The sequence below is a fragment of the Pristis pectinata genome, chromosome 12 (assembly GCF_009764475.1).
Source record: "Pristis pectinata isolate sPriPec2 chromosome 12, sPriPec2.1.pri, whole genome shotgun sequence".
NCBI classification, from domain to species: domain Eukaryota; kingdom Metazoa; phylum Chordata; class Chondrichthyes; order Rhinopristiformes; family Pristidae; genus Pristis; species Pristis pectinata.
The window spans coordinates 31,480,761-31,504,782 of record NC_067416.1 but is presented as its reverse complement, the minus strand read 5'-3'; the positions used below and the strand labels follow the sequence as shown (position 1 = coordinate 31,504,782).

The window sequence follows — 24,022 nt, the reverse complement described above, 5'->3', positions numbered from 1 at the left end:
TTTAGTGCAATATATTCCCATCATTTACTTGATAATTTTCATCAGAACTCATACCCAACATGCACATGGTACCTCCCACCTGCACACATTTACCAATACACCAAGACTTAAACCTGCACACTCACAGCTTACGTACACAGCCCTTATTCAACCATAAGAGGCACATCATCCAGACACACTGCAAGACACACTTCTTTCTCTATGGCAGAATAAGGACAATCAAAGACAGCAGCACTCGATTCCAAGTTGAGCAGCTAACTTGTTGTTAGTATACCTGCTGCCTGTTGGGTAGCTAATCCAAACTGCTGCTGGTCATGACAAGAATGAACAGTTAGCAGCCAGCCCTTGCAGACATGGACCTAGCCAAAGTCATCCTGGTGGACTCTCTCAGGCCCATCCACTACACAATAGCAGCTTTCTCTCAGCCATTTTGTATGCACCAGGAAATAGCAGGCAGCCCAGGAGCACCAGGAAGGCAAATCTACATGGAAGGCAGACACAAACAGAATGCATAAAGGGTGATTAGACAATGTTTGCCTTGTACACAGCAAGATTTGGTTTATGAATTTGTTTTGGATTGTTTGTTTTGGTGACATTTTGGCATTTGGTCAAGTGGTCACTGGTAGTCAACAAGAGAATTAAGATCACAGGCTTTAAGTAAAGGGGAATTGATGTTGTGTTTATTGTTAGTGCAATGACATAAAATAGTCACAGAAAATCCAGCCATAAAGGGGATATCCTATTCCTCAACTCGCTATTTATTCGCCACCTCCCCCCTACTCACCATGCAACTGCTGGCAGGAACAACTTTGTGCAGCAAACACCAGGTGACCATGAATCCTGAAACCTGCTCTATCTAGTATTTCTAGAACTCCAAGCAGCAGTACTGACATCGTAAGCACATAAATAGATCTGTTGATAATGAAAGATAATCAAAGAATAAGGGTTTAGGTCAGGTAAGTGGAGTTAATGTAAAAGATTCACCGTGACCTACTAAACGGTAGGGCAGGCACAATAGGCCGAATGGTCTCTTCCTACTTCTATTTCTTATGTTCTAAATGGTTTGCTCTGTTACATTTTGTACCATAGTATGTCAACTTCATCTTGTTCTACTATGAATGGGTTGCACACAGGAGTCAAGAGGCATGTGTTCAGCAGCCAGTCCTTGTCACCTAGTAGCTATCCCATAGTTTAACATGGAGACTCAAAAAGGCACACAGCATTGTAATAGAGTTAAGGTATCAGAACTGCTGCCAATAGGCAGTCACTCGCATGATTGGGTTTCTTAATAAACATGATTGCTTAACACAATCTGTACACGTGGCACACATCCTGAAATTAGATATGGGGCACACATCAAAGGAGACTGTGGGAGTGCAATTCTTTCTGGCTGCAAAAATGAGAAAGTTGACAGGCAGCACTTGCAAGGTTAAATTCAAGGTTATTGGCACCTCACACAATGAGGAAGTCTGCAGTCCTCAGGAAGCCATTTTCCCCACTCTACATGAAAGTCTCTGACAAGAGCGAACGATAAGCACTCAGCTTACTTGGAACAGAGCGTGCTACTGACCTCCCTTATGCAACAGTGAATGCGAACTGTGAGATGTTACAAATACTTCCTATTCCACTCGGCAAAGACAAAGGTGTAGAGATGTTCATGACGACTGTGACCTTGACAACCATTGATAAAGCAGCCCTCACCCAGAGCTTGCATTTGTGGCTGGTCCATTTGGAATATTTCACTGAGTGAATGCTTAAGAAATCTCAGGCATTATTTTTGCTGAAGCCCTCAAGAAAATTGTTCCATAAAGGCTGAGTAGATATGGCCAGCCTCTGAGGGCCCTTCTCTTCTCCCTCATCCAACAACTTCTTCTCGTCCTCTTTCATTCTTCTCATCAAGTCTCACTCCAAATGGAATGTTGACTAATAGAGTCATAGTCAGGGTAATACAGCATGGAAAAAGGCTCTTCGGCCCAACTTATCCATGCTTACCATGGAGCCCACCAGGCTAATCCCATTGGCTCATGTTTGGCCCATATCCCTCTAAACTCCCCCTAACCATGTACTTATCCAAATGTATTTTAAATATTATTGTACCTGCCTCAACCACTTTCTCTGCCAGCTCATTCCATGTACACACTATGGTCTGTGTGAAGATGTTGACCAAGTCCTTTTTAAAATCACCTCTCACCTTAAACACATGCTCTTTAGTTTTTAGTTCCCCTTCCCTTAGAAAAAGACCATGTGCATTCACCTCACCTATACCCCTCATGATTTTATACACCTCCATAAGGTCATCCCTCAATCTCCTATGTTCCAAGGTATAAAGTCCTAGTCTACTGAACCTCTCCCCATAACTCAGGCCCTTGAGCCCTGGCAGCATCCTTTTAAATCCTTTTAGCACTCTCTTTTCAATTTAATGATGTCTTTCATACAATAGGGAGCCAAAACTGTGCACAATACTCCAAGTGTGATCTCACCAACATATTTTACAACTGCAACATAATGTCCCAATTCCTATACTCAGTGCCCTGACTGATGAAAGGCCAGCATGCCTTTACCTGTGACACGCTGTCTAGCTGAGACACCACTTTCAGTGAACTATGTACTTGTACTCCGAGGTCTCTCTATTGCATAGCACTTCCCAAGGCCCAACCATTCACTGCGCAAGTCCTACCCTGGTTTCACTTCCAAAAGCGCAACACCTTGCACTTGCCTGAATTGAAAGCCTTTTGCCAATCCTGGGCCAACTTACCTAGCTAAGACCCTCTTGTAATTTTTCACTTCACTGTCTATGATACCACCTATTTTAGTATCACCCACAAACTTACTAACCATGCCTGTACATTTGCATCCAAAACACTTATATAAATAACAAACAACAAAGGTCCCAGCATTGATCCCTGTGGCACACTACTAATCACAGGCCTCCAGTCCAAGAAACAACTTTCAACCATCACTCTCTACTTCCTACCATCAAGCCAATTATAAGTGCAATTAGTTCTCTCTCCCTGGATCCCATGTGATCTAATCCGCCCATGATCAAGAGCAACTGCTTATTGCGCAAATCAGAAAAAAACTCCAGATGCTAGAAAACTAAAATAAAACCAGAAAATGCTGGAAGCATTCAGCAGATCAGATTTCTCCTTCCACATATGTCGCCTGACCTGCTAATTTTCCCCCAGCATTTTGTGTTTTTGTTTTGCTTGTTGCAGAAGCTTTCAGATCAAGACAACTTTCTTCAGCACCTGACAAACTTGTCCTGAAGAGTTAAGCGATTTTAAAGAAATCTACAAAGCACCAAACCATTACTCAATTGAAGCAGCAGCATATAGAAATCAGTCTACAAAGTGCATCTAGTTATTGATCTATTTAAATAGCTGTTATAACTGAACACTTGATCCTTCATGCATGTTTACCTGGAGTGTTCAGCTCCAACACTTTTTCATTTGTTTACACGATTTAGACATTTCTGGCAATGGCAGCATTTATTGTCCCGTTCTAATTGCCTCTTTAACAGAGCTTATTCTGTAATGGCTTGCTGGGTCATTAAAGAGACCATATTAGTGGATCTGCAATCAGAGGCCAGATTGGGGAAGGATGGTGAACTTTGTTTCCTGAAGTATACAATCCATTAACTGGAATGATGCAAGCTCCAAATCCTTAAAAGGGAGACACATACTTCAGTATTGGATTGTGGACACATGTATACTTGCAGGCAGCCTTACTAGAGTATTATGCACAGTTTTATTTAAGAAAGGATATAGTAGCATTGGAGGCAGCCCCAAAGAGATTCAACAGGCTAATTCTTGGGATGAGAGGGCTGTTCTGTCATGAGAGGCTAACAAAGTTAATCTGTATCCTTTGTAGTTTAGAAGAATGAGGGGCGATCGTACTGAAACACAGGGCACGACAGGGTAGATGTTGAGAAGTTTCCACTAGTGGGACAGTCTTGAGTGAGGGTACATAGTGATAAGATAAGGAAGTGGTCATTTATAAAGGAAGGTATCTAGGAGCTTCTCGCAGAGGGTGGTGAATCTCTGGAATTCTCTGACCCAGAGGTTGATGAAGACTAGATTATTGGGAAGTATTTAAGGTGGAAGCAAATAATTTTTTTTGAAAGATCAGGGAATTGAGGGCTATGGAGAACAGGCACAGAAGAGGAACTGGGGCTTGGGGAAGATCAGCCACGATCACATTGAATGTTGGAGAAGGCTCGATGGGATGTACCATATTGCTGCTCTTATTTTCTTGTGGCTCCATGGTTTCCCAATGGAAGCATTTATAGATGAAGTCATCAGCATGCAGCACCTTTCCCCTCCTTGTCCTTACAGTATAAAATTGCCTACAGAACTCCTTTGAAGGAAAAAGTATGCCAGATTTCCTTAAAGTTTAGGAGCAGCCATTAGAGACATCATGAAATGGTATAAGTAACAACAACAAATTCTGCAGCATTTTCCAGAGAGCAGTCCTTTTAAGTATCTTATAGTTGTTATTGACCTGCTGACACCCCAGTCACTTTCCATCATCTACACCGTGCACATCAGGAGTGTGACAGAATATTCTCCACTAGTTTGGATGAGTGTAGCTCCAATAACATAAAGGATAAAGAGTTGATTCTTCTACTGCCCTAAACATTCCTTTGCCCCACTACCACCACACAATGGCTGCAGTATGTACCATCTACAGATGGAAGTGCAACAGCTTGTCTAGGCTACTCCAATATCCCATATACCTCGCATTCACATGACCTCTACCACCAAGGAGGACACAGGCAGCAGATGCATTATAACACCACCACCTGCATGTTTCCCTCGAAGTGGCACACCATTTCTTGGAAAAAATAATCACTGGTCTTACAACATTGCTGGGTTTAAATCCTGGAACTCCCTTTCTAACAGCACTGTGGGAGTACCTTTACCAGAAGAACTGCAGCCATTCAGGGCTCTGGCACAGCACCATCTTCTCGAGTGCAAATACAGATGACCAACAAATGTTGGCCTTGTCAGCAGCGCTCAAATCCTGAAAAGTAAATTAATTAAAACAAATACAAGGGTAGGGGTGTGAGGAAGGACTTTTAAAAAATGCAGAAGGATAATTATGATCTGGAAACGATAATCTATAAGGACACCAGAAATAGAAGAAACCAGTGTTTTCAAAGGAAACTGGTTAGACACTTTAGAGATAATTCTTTGCAGGTCTATGGAAAAAGTGTGTGTGTGGGTGGGGGGGGGGGGAGAAGTACACAAAAAGTGCTGGAGGAACTCAGCAGGTCAGGCAGCATCCATGGAGGGAAATAAACAGTCGATGTTTCAAGATGAGACCCTTCATCAGGACTGGAAAGGAAGAGGACAGAAGCCAGAATAAGAAGGTGGGGGGAGGGGGAGGAGCACACACAGGCAGGGGATAGGTGAGTCCAGGCAGGTGATAGCTGAGTCCAGGTGAGGGGAGGGGACAGAAGATGTAATAAGCTGAGAGGTGGTGGATAGAAGACGCCAAGGAATGAAGGAGGAATCCAGTAGGAGAGGGCTGTGGACCATGGAATAAAAGGATGGGGGAGGGGAGGAGAGGAGATGGGCGGGTCATCAAGCTGGGGGAAGGGAGCCATAGGAATAAGGGAAGACTTTTGTTTGTGGGGGGGGGGGGGGGTGGAGAGAAAAAGAAGGGGTGGGGTTACCAGAAGTTAGATAAATAAATGTTGAGGCCATCAGGTTGGAGACTCCCAAGGTGGAATATGAGGTGTTGTCCCTCCAACCTGCGTCTGGCCTCAACGTGGCAGTAGAGCCAGCCATGGATAGACACGTCAGTATGGGAGTAGGATGTGGAGTTGAAGTGGGTGGCCACCAGGAGGTCCTGGCTATTGCGGTGGATGGAATGAAGGTGCTCAAAGCAGTCACCCAATCTGCGTTCACCGATGTACAGGAGGCCGCACCGGGAGCACCAGATGCTCTTCTTGGAGTTGGAAAAGATTCAATGAACTGAATGGCCTCTTTCTCAGCTTTAAGAATTCTGTGATTCTACAAATGTTACTGGAAATAATTGCCCAACCTCCAAACTCTGTCGTGCCCATAATGTATGAATGTACTAACATGCAATAGCAATGTAGGCAAAGGTGAAATTCCTCACCTTCACTAGCCCCATTGGAAAGTGCACTTGGAAAAATAACTTTATGAAACAGAGCAAAATACACCAGCTGCTGGAAACCTCTTCCAGTTTTGATACAAGGTCATTGCTCGAGATGCTGCCTCTCTCCCCACAGACGCCATTTAACCTGCTGATATTTCCAGCATTTTTTGGTTTTATTCCAAAACCTTTCCTTCAGCTGACAGCCTCTGTTAGAGGTAGGCCCAAAGTTTGCTTAAATGTAAAGGGTGACATTTCAGAAAAGGTCTGGCAATATTTGTAATTGTTCAAGCCATCACATCAAGAAGAATGATTAACTCATAACTCTGATCTGTATTATGTGAGAATGGGTAGTGGAATACAAGAGGAGACAGTCTGAAATATTGTAATTACTGTCTGGTTTTTCTGCAATGTAATCGGATTAAGTCGTTGCAACTAGGCTAATATACATTCTTGGTTTACTCCAACTTCTCTGAAAACAGATTTAGACCTGCAGAAACTGTTTAATATTTGATGATGAAATGTTACTGATAGAGGATAACAAACAACAATAACATTGGTAACAAACAAAAAAGTGCCACAAATTTTCCAGCATTTTCTTAAGCTTCAGAGGCTGTGCATCACCAGTTTAAGCCTTTCTATTTTAGGGGCTGCAGTACTCATCTGGAATTTGTCATTAGAAGACTGAACCACCTTCTCATTACTTTTCTACACTAGTAGAACCAAGTCACAGGGCTGAATCTAGCAGATGGCAGACCTATCACTTCCTGCCGATAAAATCAAAACATTTCTTGGCCATCGCTTGTATAAATATCCATTATTGTGAGATACAAGGCAGAATTGACTCATCTCAGTGTAAATGTGACTTCTAACATATTAATCATTATGCTGCACTAGATTTTAGGCACATAGAACATGTACATCCCAGGCATTTGAGTAGGATCCCTTAAATTTCATTGAAGCATCAAATTGTGCAACATTTAGAGTAAGTTCATCCCATCAAGTTCCTGGGATTTATTTTTATCAGTAGACAAGTTTCCATCAAAATCAGGTTTTGAGTCACCAGTCTCACTTTTGATATGCTGACTTCTATTATTGATTTCCCACTCTCCACCCACCCACACCCCACCCTCAAGATGTATTTTACATATACAGATTGATACCAAGTTTTAACAATGATTTGTGGGGATCCGTTGGGATTGACAGAATCTGATCCATGTACTGTAGACACTTACAAAATCTCTTTTATTCCTATTGATCTTTGCCATGAGAATGCACTGAGCATCATTGCTCTAATCAACCTTGAGCCAGCTCTTTGAAAACCTAGAGGTCTGAAAGTACTGCAACCGAGTAGAAGAAAATATTGTCCTCAATTCTCATAATTATGCCCTTCAGATAATCAGAATCACATATAATCAGGGTAATGAATGAGAGATAAAACCACAAAAATGAAGTGACCATTGTGCAAATAGTTTCCAAAACTGCATTGCTGCACCCTGACAACATACAGAATCATGAGCTAGCAAGGATGGCAGATTGATGAAAATTATATCATGGCTATTTTCTTTCAACGATTGTGCATTATATTTGATGTTCTACAGTATTAATGTATGATGGTTAAAACATTATTCATAAGGAAATTCCTGAAAATTGAACTATTAGTCCTATGCCAATCGATATACAAAATGAGCTGCTTTAAATGTATTGAGGACACTAGTTTATTAATAGATCTAATTAATGGCAAGTTGTTTTACTAAATGAGTCCTAACATTTGGCCTGTATTAGATCTGTGCACCACCTTCCCTGACATGTTTCCAGCATACACAGCCCTAGTTCTTGCTAACTCAGCTGCCCAGCTCGTTATCAGTTCTTATTTAGGTAACAGGAAAATGCACAAGTCAATGAGCACAGAGACATGGCTTCCAGTATGTATACAGAACCTAACAATGGTGCAAGTAGATGCTGGATTCTACTGCATCTTCCTTTCTGGTAAAATGTTTGCAAAATTTTGTCCCTTAAAATAAAGTGCTTACCTGTTTCTCAATGAAACGACTTCCCTCAAGAGGTGCACTGAGCAAAGGCAGAGAGCACAAAAAAGGTAAATAATTTGGTTGTCATTCAAAGGTGGCTTAGAAGAACAAGGATCATTAATCTCTTTAACAACCAAGTGACACCATAACGCCTGAAAGAAGTCTAATTTAATGTACTGAGCATTTATTGATTGTATTTATTGACTTTTACCTCCATAGGCTTTTCAAAATTTGTGTAAAGAAAGAAGCAGGACGTTTAATCTGAATTACAGCGAAAGCAAATGTTAGATCCTGCTGCAATGGTCTATCTTATCCATGGGACATCATTTTAAGATTGACAAATCAATTGGTCACTTTTTTTAAAAAAGCATTAATAGTTAAATATAAAACATGGACAAGGATTCAACTGTGTTGTGTGTTCCATATATGGTGATTAAACGATCCAGCCAGAGGACAGTCTTGAAAAGCAAAGACTTGCACATACATCAAGGACAGGTCAGAATTTGACTTCAACCCTTCACTTTTTATATAATTTGTCATGTTCTTGGCTTAATAACAGACAGTGTTTAGTCAAAATTACTTACATACGTTATTGCGATGCTCAAAGAATTAATGTAAAGCAGAACACAAATATAAATTCTCTTCTAAATCCATCATTTCCTTCATGAAATCTGGCCTAACAGAATCAAATTAAATATGGATTAATTTAATTGTGAAACTAACATTCCAGAGACATACTGTTTTACACTTTTAGTAAAACTGTATACCGATTGTGGCTCATACAATGAAATTAATTTACTATAAATTTCAAACATGTCCAGGTTAAGTATTGAAACCTACAGAAGAAGCGGTACAATAATGAGACAATTTGAAGCACCTGAAAATATTATCTGAGCAAAATTTGAGAATTAAGAAGACTGGTTGTTGTGTTGCCAGTGTTCACCCCTGTATTGCAGTATTACATTCAGCTCCTACTCATTTACCTGTTATGGAATAGGGTGAAAGAAACATTGCTCTGTGAAGAGGTACACAAAGCTGTCTGAAATATGCAATAAAACATCAGAATTCATGTTGGAAGTAATAAGTAGTTCCAATATTGCAGTCGCACCTGACATATTATCTCAAGCCCTCTAGTTTTCATGCATCACTAGAAACAACTCTGCATCACAAATAATAAAAACCCAAAGTATTCCAGTTATTGCAGATCTGAAATCCTAAGCACCAATGTACAAATTCCAGACATTAAGTCATATAAAATAGCCATTATTTTGGTCCTACATGAAAAAAATCCTAAATTTGGCAAATCCTGACTCCTTCAGGTTCAGATTTAATTGTGAGAGTGAAAACAAGGCAAAACACAGCTGAAGAAGAAACCTTTTCACTTCTGTAAGCCGACATTTATTTATATTCCATCTTTTCTATATGACCTAATCCCTCATGTTTTTGAAATGGCTAGTGAAGTCGTGCTTCCAAATACCAGGTGGCAGATCAGTAATTCAAATTAGATACAATGAAAGACACTGATTACTGGTTTCCTCAGGGTGCAATGGATGGCATGGGCAGGTCACCAATTTCCTTAGGGCACAATGGATGGCATGGGAAGGTCACCAAAAAGAAAGCAACTGCATATGTGTAGCACCTTTCATAGCCCTACACCTACCTTGGCTAACATTAGCCCCTCATTTAAAATCAGTCATCTAATTATCTGAATGCAGTTAATATTGGTGTCCATGAAATGGCTATGATGTTTGCAATAAGTTATTTATAACACTTAAAAAAACATTACTTTCACTTGGTGACTGAATATTTACCATCTCTCCCAATATAGACTAATCAGGCTCGGGAAACAGATCCTTATTCATCAACACTACTAATTGGCAGGGAAACTGATGCACAGATGCTCTCCACATTAGAATACTAGTGATTCCATTCAAGATCTCATTACCAAAAAAGTACCAAAGTCTGGAAATTAATGAACTCTCCATCAGATGAACAGAATGAATCCAAACAACATGAATATTTCTCAATGCCATTATGACTAATTCCATGAAATATCCTCCTCTAATGATAGGATCTCTCTGCTGTGGTAAAAAAGACAAGGTTTCTTTTTCTTAGGCAGTCTGTCAGGATCAAGGTTGACTTGCTTCCACTCCATTTTTGTGGGTTCTGAGATGGCTAAGCAGGTCAATATAGGCACAGAACCTTCCACTAATAGGGTAGGAGTGGCTCCTAGGGAAGGTGATTGGACAGTTTGTCAGGTTGTGTGCTTCTTCTGGCACTTATGCAGAGCTTCTGTGTCATCCCAATGCATGGCCTTGGGATTCTCAACACCATTCCAAGTCCTCCTCCTCACTTTGAGCATTCATGAGCCAGAAGTTCAAAGGAGTAAGTGGACATGACGCACTTCAAGGAAGTTTTGTGTATTCTCTTGAATCTTCTTCTCTGTGCCTCATCACTTCATTCCATGAAGAAGTCAGAACAGAGACCAGGTTCATATCCACTGCAAGACATGTCTGTTGTGCTTGCAAGCAGAAAATGACATGGGTACCAGAAACAATGCTGTTGCTAGATAAAGCAATATTTCAAAAGGATAGGTAACAAATCCAATTGAATCTTAATCTGAAGTGATTGCATTCAGACCTAGAAGTTATTGTGCAGTGTTGCAAATGCTCTACAGGGCTGTTGTAATGCTTGGCAATAGCCACCTTGGTGAGGGCTCCCTGCGCGCAACCCCCCCCCCCCCCGCCCCACAAACCGAACAGGCATTCATGAATAAAGATGCACTGCTTGGGACTGGCACCTAGTTCAAGGGGTCAACTAGAGAAAGGGCAGGGGGCAGGGATTGCCAATGGACAAAGGTCCTATCTGGTGGGAGAGCATGTAGGTGTCGAGTCAGGTTGGAAAATGTGGGGAGGTTAGGGTAGTGGAATAGCAACCGAGGTCGGGCACAGGGGTTGTTCAGTAATCAGTCAAGGGGTCATGATGCAGAGTGGTTGGAGGGAGGACTGCCAAAAGATGACCAAGACCAGGTTTGGAGGGCTGTGTAATTCAGAGCAATAGCAGAGTGGTTGGAGGGAGGACTGCCAAAAGATGACCAAGACCAGGTTTAGAGGGCTGTCTAATTCAGAGCAATGAGGTGGGGCTGAGGTCAGCAATCAGAGGGTGACAGGGTAGGGTATGGGGGGGGGGGGGGGGTTGTGGGGGGTGGATGTGTTCAGTGATTGAAGGATCAGGTGAGAGTGGGGGGTTGTGGGGAGGTGCTGAGTGATCAGTCAGGCTGGAGTGAGGTTTGGGGAGGTGTTCAGTGATAAGAGGGTCGGGCAAGAGGGGGTGGCAGAGAGATTTGGGCTGGAGTTGAGGTCAGGACAATGAGGGTCAGTGGTCAGATTGGTCAGACAGGGGTGGGAGTTGAAGAGCTGGTGATCGACAATTGGATCATGGGCTAATCAAGTGGGGATGGTGTTGGAGAGTTGGGCTGTCAAAGCCTGGGTTGATAATCTCAGATTGATGGGTGGTTTGAAGTCAAGAGTGAGGTCAGTGAGTGGGATGGCCCTATATATAGAAAGTAGGCATGGGGCTTGCCTTAATAGAATTCTAATCTGGTTCCACTAGTTTGTCACTGACGGAACAATATGGTCTAAGTTTCACTGCAATGCTTCATTACTGCACAGGGAATGACATCATCACTGCTTGTCTGAAGCTGAATTTTTGTCCAACGCAAACATGACTCATTCTGGAAAATTTCGGTTCAAATTTCTGGAGCCACACTAGTTCTTATCACATTTCTTTCTGGACAAAATGCATTTTCCCTTACCTTGTACTTAAATAAACTGCTATATTATCTAGTTTTTGAATTCATGATCTTAAAATAGGATTGATGTTCATCATACTTACATAAAGTGGACTGACTGAAATGTTGTATTTGGTAGACCTCTATTCAACAATAAGTCATTGAGAGATCAGTCAGTGAGCAGCTGGCCCTACATAGATAAGACTAAGGCTTCTTCATTTGGATTGGCTGGCCAGCCCACTATCAGACACACTTTTAATGACATCACCAGTCACTATGACAGGTTTCTTCCTTTACAGCATAGAGAGATTTAGGGTGCACCTACAACTCTTGTTTAATGGTCTCAGAACAACTGGAAGCACATGGTGATACTCTGCTGCAGCTATGTCCATTCACAGGTACACTGCTGACATTGGGAGACTTGACTGAGCAGCTTCAGATCACACTCAGGGTCCAAAAAGTTTCCCCTTGATTACTTGGACCTTTTCTTTAGATTGTTCAGGAAGCAGTTTTCATCAGATTTTCCCGATGTCAATTTTTTTTCAGGAATTCTCAGGTATACTAAGTAGTCAGGCATTTTTCAGGGCCAGCACTATCCACGGAGATGGATCCGGGGGATAGAGGCGACCCTCTGCTTCTCTGGCTCCTCATCCCAATTCACAGTCCTACCACAAATGTCCAGTTTGCTGAAACGAGAAGCATCAGTACCAAACCTGCTGTGGAAAAAGCCACCACGATGGTAGATGTATGATATTCTGCTGCTTGAGCCCAATTCTTTGGCCCTGACCTCAAAGTCCATTGTCGGAAAGTTGGCTCCATTGGCACCATATCTGGAGCCCAATCTGAAGAGCAGTGGAACAAGAGAAGCAGGATGACACGACAGACTACCCAGGGGGAAGTCTCACAGAATGACAACAACCTTATCTCCCAACAGAGAAAAAGGGAGGCATTGACTGAACAATAATGGACTCTCTCAAAGGTCAACACTTTTCACAAGGAGCTTGTTAAATCCAGATAAAGTATCATCTCCACACTCCAATCTTTAAAACCAACATAAATACCAGTAATCAGCTGAGAGAGGCCAGATGACAAAAATAATGGCTCACATCCTTCCTTGCATTGATCATAATACATCAGTGAATGAATCCCTGATCCCTTTATTGAAGCGGCTCACTACAACTTTCTTCAGTGTGGGCAGTTCATCCTGACAACATGAAGATGTGAAATTCATTGTGCGTTACTTGTACAACTACAGATTCTCATATCTCAAGGAGACAGCTGGATCCACCTCCTCTCAGGATCATATAATGATGGCCCCAGTGGATCTCCTGGCTTCCTCTCGCACATAGGATCACCCCCCTGACATGTATTTCACTGATGAGAATGCTCAGGTCTCTCAAAATTGTGGTCTCATTCCATGTCCCCTGCAGCCTTTGTCTCCTCCATGACAGCAAGAGTGTGCATTACCAGTCTATGACTGCATTTGGAGTGTGCCTTTAAGGGCCGACCACTTTCTCAAGTGTGTAATAATGCATCTGCAGTGGTACAAAATCAGATGAGGTCCCATCTTGAATTGCTCAGGACACATTTTGGCACATTATTCTGGGTGTAAACCACCATAGAACTCTTTCCAATGTAATGTTGGGTAATTTCACTATAGTTTGGTGGGGTATCCAACCAGATATTTGTACTACGTGCAGTACGTTTAGTGCACCAAGAAAAAGGATGAAAGCCCATTTCCAAGGTACGTATCTCCTCCCTTGTAAATGCACCAGGTGGTGCAGTGTTATGCACCAGATGAGAATCAAGTGACAGTCTTTTCCGAAACACTTGTTTAGGGGTATTAGCATTTCTTCACTGAAAACATCTTGACAATCTATATAACTTAAACCTGTGCAGTATTAAGGGATATTAATCATCTTAATCAAAGTCTATCTCATATTCACTCAATAAATTTATAAAGAGGAATGAGATATGTAAGGTTTGCTGAAGCAGGAAGATTACAAATGGGTAACATTACAGGAACTAACTGTATGGAAAAGTAAATGGTAGGACATAAACACCACAATGGATCATTTGGTCCAAGATGATATGTTTCTGTACTGTATTTCTTTCTTTGCCCTGCTTCTTCTTAATATATAAGAACAAAATACAAGAAATAAGCTATGTCATTCCCATTTCATACTCAGTAATTCGCACATAGCATACCCATCTGTGATCCCATACCAAATTTACTGAATAAGCTTCAGTTTGTGGTTAGATCCTTTCTCAACATCATATTAACAAGACATTTCCCACTGCAGCTTGCCTTTGCAGTACAGTTTATTCCTGAAATGTTGTCATGTTTCCAGTCCCCATGTTCTCAAGGTCAATTTTGACCCATTAAGCGTTACAGGTTTACCACAGAAATAATTGTACAGAGGTTATGGGGAGCTTTACCTTTTCTAAAGTTAAAGATATATTCCCTAATTGTCAGAAGAGTTGCACAAAATACCAGAACAATTCATTGAGAGGAATAGTCAAAATAAATTGACAAATCCCATTTCACTGAAAAGTATACAGTTGTCATGATGCTCCTTTCCATTACTGGAATCACAGGAACTATAAAGCACATTTCAGCCACATTGGCTTGGTAAGGTAGCTGAGTATACTACTGCCCAGAGTTCACGGATTTGAACCTCATTCTGACAAATTGCAAAGTCAAATTCAACAAATTAATGGCAGTATTAAAAATCTACTGGATCATGTCCTTCAGGGGTAGGAGCTAACTGGTCATGTTTGATTTCAATCAGGTGCCAGGTGGTTAATATCCTCAGGGCAACCCAGAATGAGTAATATAAATGTATTGCTCAGATCCCAAGAATAAATTTTTAAACAGCAACCACTTCATTGGCAGCGACACTGTAATATTCTCAGTGTAATTAAATATTAATTATGAAATCAACAAACCTTTTGTTCAGCTTTGCACAATAATACAGTACACATGCGAGAAAACAGGCAGAATCTGAGATGAATAGTGTTTACTTGTAGGCACTGACATTCACAGTTATAAGCATACCTTGTGAATTTCTAACTGAAAAGATAACATTTCTGCACAGACTAAGTGTGTATGTAACAGGAGCGAAAAAAATAAGTGATAATTTTAGAAAAGGAGTCACACATTTGGTAGAACCCTTATTGTAGTTTAGGGCACACAATTACTTCTCCTGTTCAACAGAATGCAAACTCAAATCACAATTCGTCAATCACTGAATCACAATTTCCGTTAAAGACCAAAAGCTGAGTTTTTTTTTACAAAAATGCTTGACAGATTGCAAACACCATAGAAGATTTTTTAATAAAAAATGCAGCAACTCACTTATGAAGGAATTATCCATTCTGTTCACATGGCAAATCACAGCAAGTCACCATAAAACCAGAGACAGGTACTTCAAGCTTGCAGAATGACAACACACTATGCTAGCTGTCAAGCTGCAGCTGCCTGGATCAGTGCATCACACTGTGACAAAAACACATATTTATCATGCTTTATGCAAGCTATGAAGGCATTCAGATCTTCTAAAGTAGATCAGGTTACCAACACTTACAGATAAGAGCTCAGATTGCGTGGCTCCAAAGGGGACTATCACACATTGCAACACCGACTCGAACTACTGAAGCCAGCATTTGGTACTGCAAGCTCTATAATACATCACATTGTAGTTCAGGTTGTGCGTCACAGTTTGCAGCTAATTTGCAGACTGGTTAATTCACAATAAGCTTCTTCACTTATTCTCTTCATAACGTTTTCCTACGTCCGACTTTTCCCACTTGCAGCCCATAACTTGCCAGAAGTTAAGTTAATCTTCCCTAAGCAATCAAACCTGTAAAACTCCTCCACCAAAGGGTGGATTTACAATTTAGTTCACCCTAGGTCAGCCCTTAAACCAATCCCACAGAAAAAGGAACCTTCAACAAAAAAGGCTCATTCAATACACAAATAATTCAGCTTTTTGAATCATTTGAAATATGACCAAATATTTTTCTCAGCACTAAAAATGCACATTCACATCAAAATAATGTTTATAACAAGGTGTTAATTCATCTTTAAAAAAAGAACTACAAAACGTGCTTTCTGACATTCCAGGCTTCTTATTTAATATTATTTGCAGGACATTGAAAAACTAGGGCACAATCATTCAGAATGCATCTTTTGCTGTGCCAAATTCCACTCATCTATCACCTTATCTCTTTCATTCACACTCCCCCTTCACAATGCATTGACTTCAAATCCTCTCCACGTTTAACATTACGCCCATGAACTCTTCCAGCCACATCCTACTGCTCTTTCCATTATGGTTCACTGTCCGTTTTCTTCCTCCTCTGGGAGAATGCAGCTGCTGCATCCCTGAATTTCACAATATACCATCAAAAGCTCTCCCTAAACTCAGGAACCACTCTTTCAGACAATTCCCCATAATCTATATATTTCAAGGCATTCATCTCTGGGGTAGCAACCCATAAGGGACAATTGTAGCAGGGAACTAAATCACACACTGCAACTCCTGGCAACTACACTGAACCAATTTCCAGCAACAATCTCAAAGCTAGTGTCAGCACCAGTCTCAGTACCAGCATCAACCCCAATCCTAATACCAATGCTAAACCCAATTCCAGATCAGTTCCAATATCATTGTCAACACTAATACAAATTCAAAATTCAAAAACACTAATTCAAAAATCAGTGCTGGCCATCAATTCCCAATCCCTAGAAATTGCACCAATTCCCGATCCCAGAAAACTGCATCAATTTCAAACACCAGTGCAAACAGCAATCTCAATATCAACATCAATTCCTTTACCTGTACTGAGCCCATCAAATCAGTTCCAGCAACAATACAAATACTATTGTTAGTATCAATCCCAATACCTATCTATCATAACATAGATTCACAATCGCAATGCAACTGCCAGCATCAACACCAAAACAAGTATCAGCACTAACCCCAAAACATTATCAGCAACAAACTCAGTGTCTCTACGTATCCCCATTGAAGAGCTATAATGTGGCTAATAACAGAGACAGCACATATCCCCATACCAGTGTAACAATTCCATTACAAGCATGAGAACCAAAGCCTATAGCAGAGCTAGTATCAGTACATGTACCAGAACAGAAACAATCCCAATACCATCTCTAGCACATGTCCCCATACCACTAACAAAAAAAAATCAAAGCCATTGTCTTATCCATTTCAAGCTGCATTTCTAGCACCAAGCACAATACTGTTTCCATTACCATGCCTGCATGCAGCAAGATCTCAACAACATTCAAGCAGGGACTGGTAATTGACGAGTAAAATTCATGCTACAGAAGTGTCAGGGAATGGCTAATTCCATCAAGACGGTGTTCAACCATCTACCCTTTACATTCAGTTGCATCATCATCACCAGGTCCCCTGTTATCAATACTTTGGGGGCCACTATTTACTGAAAATTTAACTGGACCAGCCACATAAATATCATGACTGCTCAGAGGCTGAGTATCCTGCAACAAATGATTCACCTCCTGATACAAGACCTTTGCAGCATCTAAAAACCACAAATCAGGAGTGTAATGCTACACTCTACCTGGATGAATACAATGCAAGCAACTCTCAAGAAGCACACCACCACCTACGATAAAGCAGTCTGCTTAATTGGCACCCCATCAACTACCTAAACATTCATAATCTGCCCACCAGTGCACCAATGCTGCAGCTCATACCATCTACAAAATGCATTGCAGTTACTTGCCCAGGCTACTCCATCAGCACTTCTCAAATCCACAAGCTCTGCCGCCATGAATTACAAAGTCAGCAGGTGCATGGAAATACCACCAGCTGTGGGATCCTCTACAAATTACACATCATTCTGATTTAGAAATATACCACTGGACCTTCATCACTGCTGGGTCTAAATCCTGGAACTCCCAATCTAACAGCCACGTGAGGATGCTTTCACGAGATGGACTGCAACATTTCAGGAAGGTAGTTCACCACCACTTTTTCAAGAGCAATAAATGCTGGCCTTGGTAGCAACATAGATGTACTGTTAATTAATTTTCAGGATAAGTATAAATCACAATAATACAAAAATGGAGTTGACTCTGTGATTATGTCAATGATGATTCATCTCCCAGTATGAAACAGGTTAACGACTTCCATTTTTCTGGCTTTACTGAAATAAAATCTACTTTGGAAGGCAATATATGAAAGAATAAAATGTGGTGTTCCAAATGAAGTACATAATAGTTTTGATTTCACAAATATCTTGGTGAGCTTACTGAGTTTTAGAAAAGCTATCCAGGAAGGCAAGATCAAAAGGCATGCCCCACTGTAAACCCTCCTTGAAATTAAGGACTGAAGAATAATTGCAATTCGTCAAAATGTCTCAAATGATCCTCTGCCTAGTCCCATATCCAGAACTGTAATTGGAAGTTTTAAGTGTGGATAAGGTAGGAGGAGAGAAGATTGAATTGGTCTGGAAGCAGGGACAGAGTTGGAGGTAAGGGTGGTGAAGAGAGGAAACTGCATTTATAACTCTGATTTTAAAAAATTACAACATTGGGTGAGGTGGATGGTTACTATACCTCTTTGTGAATCTCTTCAAGCAATTACAGGAACGTGGGAAGCAATCTGCTTTACTGCCCATCTTATGTAGCCAGTATCAATGCCAGTCACTGGAATATCAGGTATATCATGCCCAGATGTAATAGAAGTTCACAGTATCCCTACTGATCCAAAAATACATTCCAACTTCGATTGGAAAGAAGAATTCATCTTCCAGAAAGAGGGAGCAGTGTATGCTCCCCACTGCGGGAGGCCTCTCTGATGGTGGTTATTGGTTTGGTGCCATTTTATGCATTCACATATGATGGACACTGGTTAAAAGTGCTCAGACATTTTACATTGATGTGAAAGGGAAAAAAAAAACATTTATGCAATGCCTGTCAAAATCTCAAGACTCAGTCGCAAGCCACTTAGTATTTTAAAATCTGGTAACTGCTGCATTAGAGGCCAGTGAGTGGCCAATATGTTCAAAGCAAGTTCCTACTACCCAGTCAGATAAAGAGCTCATTTCATGATGCTGAGGAGGATAAATATCAACAGACAGAGATCCTCTGCTTTGCTTCTGAAGTAGCATCAGGGCATCATAACACCTCTGAGGGGGGAGACAGAGAACATCACATTTACCGTCAGCTTTTTTAATGACTCATCTGAAAATCAGTACTCTCCAATTGTGTGATGCTCCCACTGTACTATAGCAAACTGTCAACCAAGATTCTGAAGTGGGGCTTCAGCAACAATTTTCAGACTCAGACTAAAGATTTAGGACAATGGGTGCTTGCATGCTTTTCTCATCTAAACAAAACAGTGAGCAATTGGCTGAGCCAAATTGGTGGGATTTTGGACAGACACTTAACAGTCAAGCATTGATTGCTCTGTTCAACCTCTTAAATTTTCAGGCTGCCTTTTACATTTACACTCGAGCCTTCCTGTAAACATACAAAGGGTTGTTTAAACAAAGTATACTTACTAGTATCCTTTGACAGTTGTAGGGCCCCAATTGCAATTTCCACGTGCAAACAAACAGTCTTGCCATGCATGCCAAGCTAACTTGTACCAGGTACTAGGCTGTCATCATAATGGTCCTTAAAGCTAATTATGTATCTAATACAGGACCGGGAAGTATTTGGGGTGAGTATGTACTTGAGGTGTATTCTTCCCAGATTAAAGCTACAGCAGCCTTTAGAGTAGAATGAACTACAGCCAAGCATCTGCTCAGTGTTCACAGTTTGACAGTTAAATTAAAATAATGCCAAATCTGAAAACAGCCTCTTGATGGTGACTTGGGGTAGGTGCCAAATCCATGCATATTTGGACCAAAGATAATAACTTTCCCAAATCTGCCAAAATGCTCCCTTCATATTACGCAAACATACTGTGGTTTTATTTGTGTATTATTTATTGTTCAGTCACACATCACAAACACACTGCTTCAAGGAGAACAGCAGGATTAGGTTTGAAATACAAAAAGCAAGGTCAGATTGAGAACTAGAAACATTGAGACATTGAAGTTATATCAATGGTTAAATTATATCACAACATACGGGCCTGAATTTTACTTCAGATTTCTGCATCTACTTGGTTCAATCAACTTGCTTCAATCCCCTGGGCATTGGTTTTGCTGATACGATATACTGCTAAAATCTGTGCCATTCTATTCTACCAAATTAATATTGCTATTAAAATTAGTAATACGGCTATTTTAGTCATTGCTTCACATTTGTGTGCTGGAACACTGCACACAAACAAGAGGAAACAGCATCACATTGACGCTCAACATATGCAGATGCCAGTTTCTCCCTGGGATCAAAAAAGCAAGCACAAAACACAAATTTAAAGAAATCGTGTATGTTTATGCTCTTATGTAAAACATGACTATTTTCACTGCCTCACTATTCCAAAAATTCACATTCGAAGAAGAGACCTCCGATTTCCTGAAATAGACTTCAATATTGGCTATTTTCAAGCAAATAAACAGAATATGATACAGAGATTGAAATATGATAAAAATGATTTAAAATCAATGTAACTCAAGCTGCAGTTCAATTTGTGCAAATATAACCTGTCCTACATTAAGTCCCAATCACTCAATTTCCCATGTTATATTTACAACTTGTCCTCCAGCACACTACCCTAGAAATTGTAGCATACCATTAAAGGTTGTTGTGTGTAGTTTCAGTTGTATGATTGGTGTGGCAAACATCAGTGGCTTTCTGCACAACTGGACTGCTGCAACACTTCCTGCACTTTGGACCATGCACAGGAAAATGCAACATCTGGGGCAGACTCAGGTCCAGGGGATCTGGGGTGGGAGAAAGGGCCAGCAGTCAAAGGGCTGCCATGCTGTAGTACTTGGGGTTGAGTTCTGCATCACTTTTGGTCTAAAGTGAGGATGCTGCATCAGAAGCTTGACCAGGTCACAGGAGATGGAGGAGGCAGAGGCAGAGCCAGAGCCAGAGCCAGAAGCCGATCAGTCAGTCGGGGTCAGGATGATCAGGGAGTTGGGTCTTGAGACGATTAATGAGTCAGAGCGATGGAGGAGACAGGTCCAAAGGATATTTGGGGGGGGGGGTGGAAGTGAAGGGGAGAAGGGGAGATCGAGGACAGGGTGATGGAGGTGGCAGAGCTAGAGACCGATCAGGCATTCGGTGCCAGGAATGGCTGGGGATATGTGGCCAGGCGATGGGGTGGATAAGGAGTGATTATAAATTTGGGGTGAGGATGATGGAAGAGGTGGGACTGGGGGTGATCAAACAACCAGGACCGGGGGGGGGGGGGGGGATTGGTGAGTCTGGGATTAGTGGGGGCAATCATGACTCTGATGTAGGTGGGAGGTCCAGAAAGATGAAAGGTAAGTGAGGAGCAAGATTAAGCCACACAGCCCTTCAGTCTTCTCCTGTGTTTAATAGATCCAGAGAGAGGTGCCCATCATGGAAACAGTCCCTGTGGCCCAACTCATCCGTGCTGACCAAAGTGCCGGACTGAACTATTTCCATTTGCCTGTGTGGGGCCTGTATCCCTCATGTGCCTGTCCAAATGGCTTTCAAATGTTGTTATTGTTCCCCCACTATCGGTTCATTCCACACGCCCACCACCCTCTGGGTGGAAAACTAACCCCTCAGGTCCCCTTTAAGTCTTCCTGCTCTCACCTTAAACCCACGCCCTCAAGTTTTAGACTCCCCCACCCTGAGGAAGTCTGTGACCATCCACATTATCTATGCCTCTAATGATTTTATAAACCTCTGTAAGGTCACCCTCAGCCTCCTAGACAACCCGGGTACTCCCGGTCCGGTCTGTGCGTGCGTCCCACACCCCGGGTACGGTCCCCGTCCACACCCCTGTCCCTGATTAATCTGCGCCTTTCCAAAGGAAGGTTTACACTGGGCCTTAGAATAGACTCCAATAATTTGCCCACCTCTGAAGTTAAACTAACCGGCACGAATTTTATGGCTGATATGATTATAAGAAGCTTAGGAAGTACCCATCTACCTCCGCCTTAATAGTCTGGTTCCACCTTTCTTTGACGAAACAGTGTTCCAAATACAAAAGACACAGAAAAAGATGCCTGAGACGGCCAACTACTTATTTTCAAACAGTGACACCCACTTATTGTTGATACAAAAGATCAATGGGAAAGCCTGTTGGGAGGAGGTAAAGAGTTTGCAAAGGGATATAGGTGGGTTGAGTGAATGGGCAGAAATTTGGCAGAGGGAGTATTAAATGGCGAAATTTGAGCATATCCATTTAATAGGAATGGAAGAGCAGAACATTGTTAAATAGAGAGACAACAAAATGCTGTTGTACAGAGTGATCTAGGTGTCGTCACGTGAAACACAAAGTCAGCATGCAAGCACAGCAAGTAATTAGGAAATCAAATGGAATGATGGAATGTTGTATGGAATGGAAATGGAATATTCCAACAAATGGAATATTGTAAAAGGGAAGGAATATTAAAGTGGAAAAGCCTTGCTAAAACTGTACAGGGTGTGGGTGAAAATACTATGTACAATTTTACTCTCCTTATTTAAGGAGGGATATACAGTACATGCTTTAGTGGCACTGCAGAAAGGCTTCACTTCCTGGGATGAAAGAGATATGAAGAAAGAATGAGCAGGGTCAGGCTATGCTCATTGGAATTTATAAGAATGAAAGAAGATGTTATTGAAACATACGGGATTCTGAAGGTACTTAACAGAGCAGATGGCAAAAAGATGTTTCCTCTCAAGGAGGCATCCAGAACTTGTGCAGGGGGGGTGGGTGGCATAGTTTCTGAACGAAGGATCACCCATTTAAGATGGAGAAGAGGAGGAATCTCCTTGACTGAGTTGTGAATTTTTGGAGATCTACCACAGAAAGCAGTGGAAGCTGTGTCATTAAAATATTCAAGGCTAAGATTGATTTTTGGACTCGGGGGTAGAGGTTAAGATTATGGAGAAGCAGTAAAGTAGATTAAAACACAACACACCACGATATTATTGAATGGTGCGACAGGCTCAGAAGTCCACATGGCCTAATAATGTTCCTACTTCTTATGCCCTTTGAGAGAGATGGGCAGCAAAATATGTCAGCAAGGTGAAGTAACAGGTGGGTGAGGGAAACAGGCAGGGCAAAGAAGATAGGCAGGATGACATTAGAGAAAGGAATGGCAGAATGAGCTAAAAGTGTGTTGGAGGGACAGTCAGCAGAGCAAGTTATAGAGAGATAGCTGGGTTGATTAGAGAGATGTATGCAGACAGCAATGTGGTTGAGCAAAATCAAAGTATACAGGAGATTTGCTTTGATCAGAAGAAAACTTCTGTCAGAATTACAAATACAAAAATGCTAAGTGACAGCTCCACATTTAGATGAACACCATAGAAATTGCAAAAGAGACTTACTGAGTTACCCAGTTGTTTCAAATGCAGAAATACTTCATGAAGTTTTCTTTCACCTTGTGCAAGTCATCATTCAGTCATACTTGAAATAAATAAAGCCTCATCAACATCAATCCCCACCAGCCTACTTCTCCATTTGGATTCACTCCCAGTCACTTTGCCTTGTTCATTTTTCTTACAAAGTGAGGCAAGGAGAAAAATATTTTCAGTAGATTCCTGAATATTCGTCCCTCAAGTCACACTAGCAGTGATACTCTGGCACTTTGCCTCAGAGTGCATGAAGCATTATACTGCCAAAAGTGCATCTCCCAAGAATAGTTTTATGTGCTATATAACAAATGGCTTCAATGGTCATTAGCCGGGTGCTATATGATCCTAATAGACCATATTATGGTCATATAACAAAGGTCAGATCTTTGATTTTTTTTTAAAATGTTTGGGGCCAGGGTTCCAATGCAGCCCTATCTGATAGAGGAAATAACTTACCTTTCTTACCATTAGCTGTAAAGATGCCATGTGACAGAACCTCAACTTGTTACCTGGACTCAAAGCCTTTTTCCAACTTTTCCACAAACTGGCAGTTTCAGGTGGTGAGTCTGGCAATGTGGTGCAGGAACA

At 41.4% G+C, this 24,022-nt stretch overlaps 1 protein-coding gene across 7 annotated transcripts in view; it reads right to left on the bottom strand.

The window, feature by feature from the left end:
* plce1 (phospholipase C, epsilon 1) overlaps positions 1-24,022 on the bottom strand; it is a 269,332-nt gene that overhangs the window by 105,819 nt on the left and 139,491 nt on the right. Inside the window, exon 1 of one of the 7 annotated variants that reach the window (XM_052027255.1) lies at positions 15,531-15,594. The exons of 5 other annotated variants lie outside the window; for them this stretch is intronic. Coding sequence is in view for 1 of the 2 variants with exons in the window: in XM_052027254.1 (XP_051883214.1) it covers positions 15,302-15,320 (19 nt within the window). In the remaining variant the exon portion in view is untranslated. Of the gene's footprint in view, positions 1-15,301; positions 15,358-15,530; positions 15,595-24,022 lie in introns of those variants that run through there. One more of the 7 variants, XM_052027254.1, reaches the window with a different exon arrangement.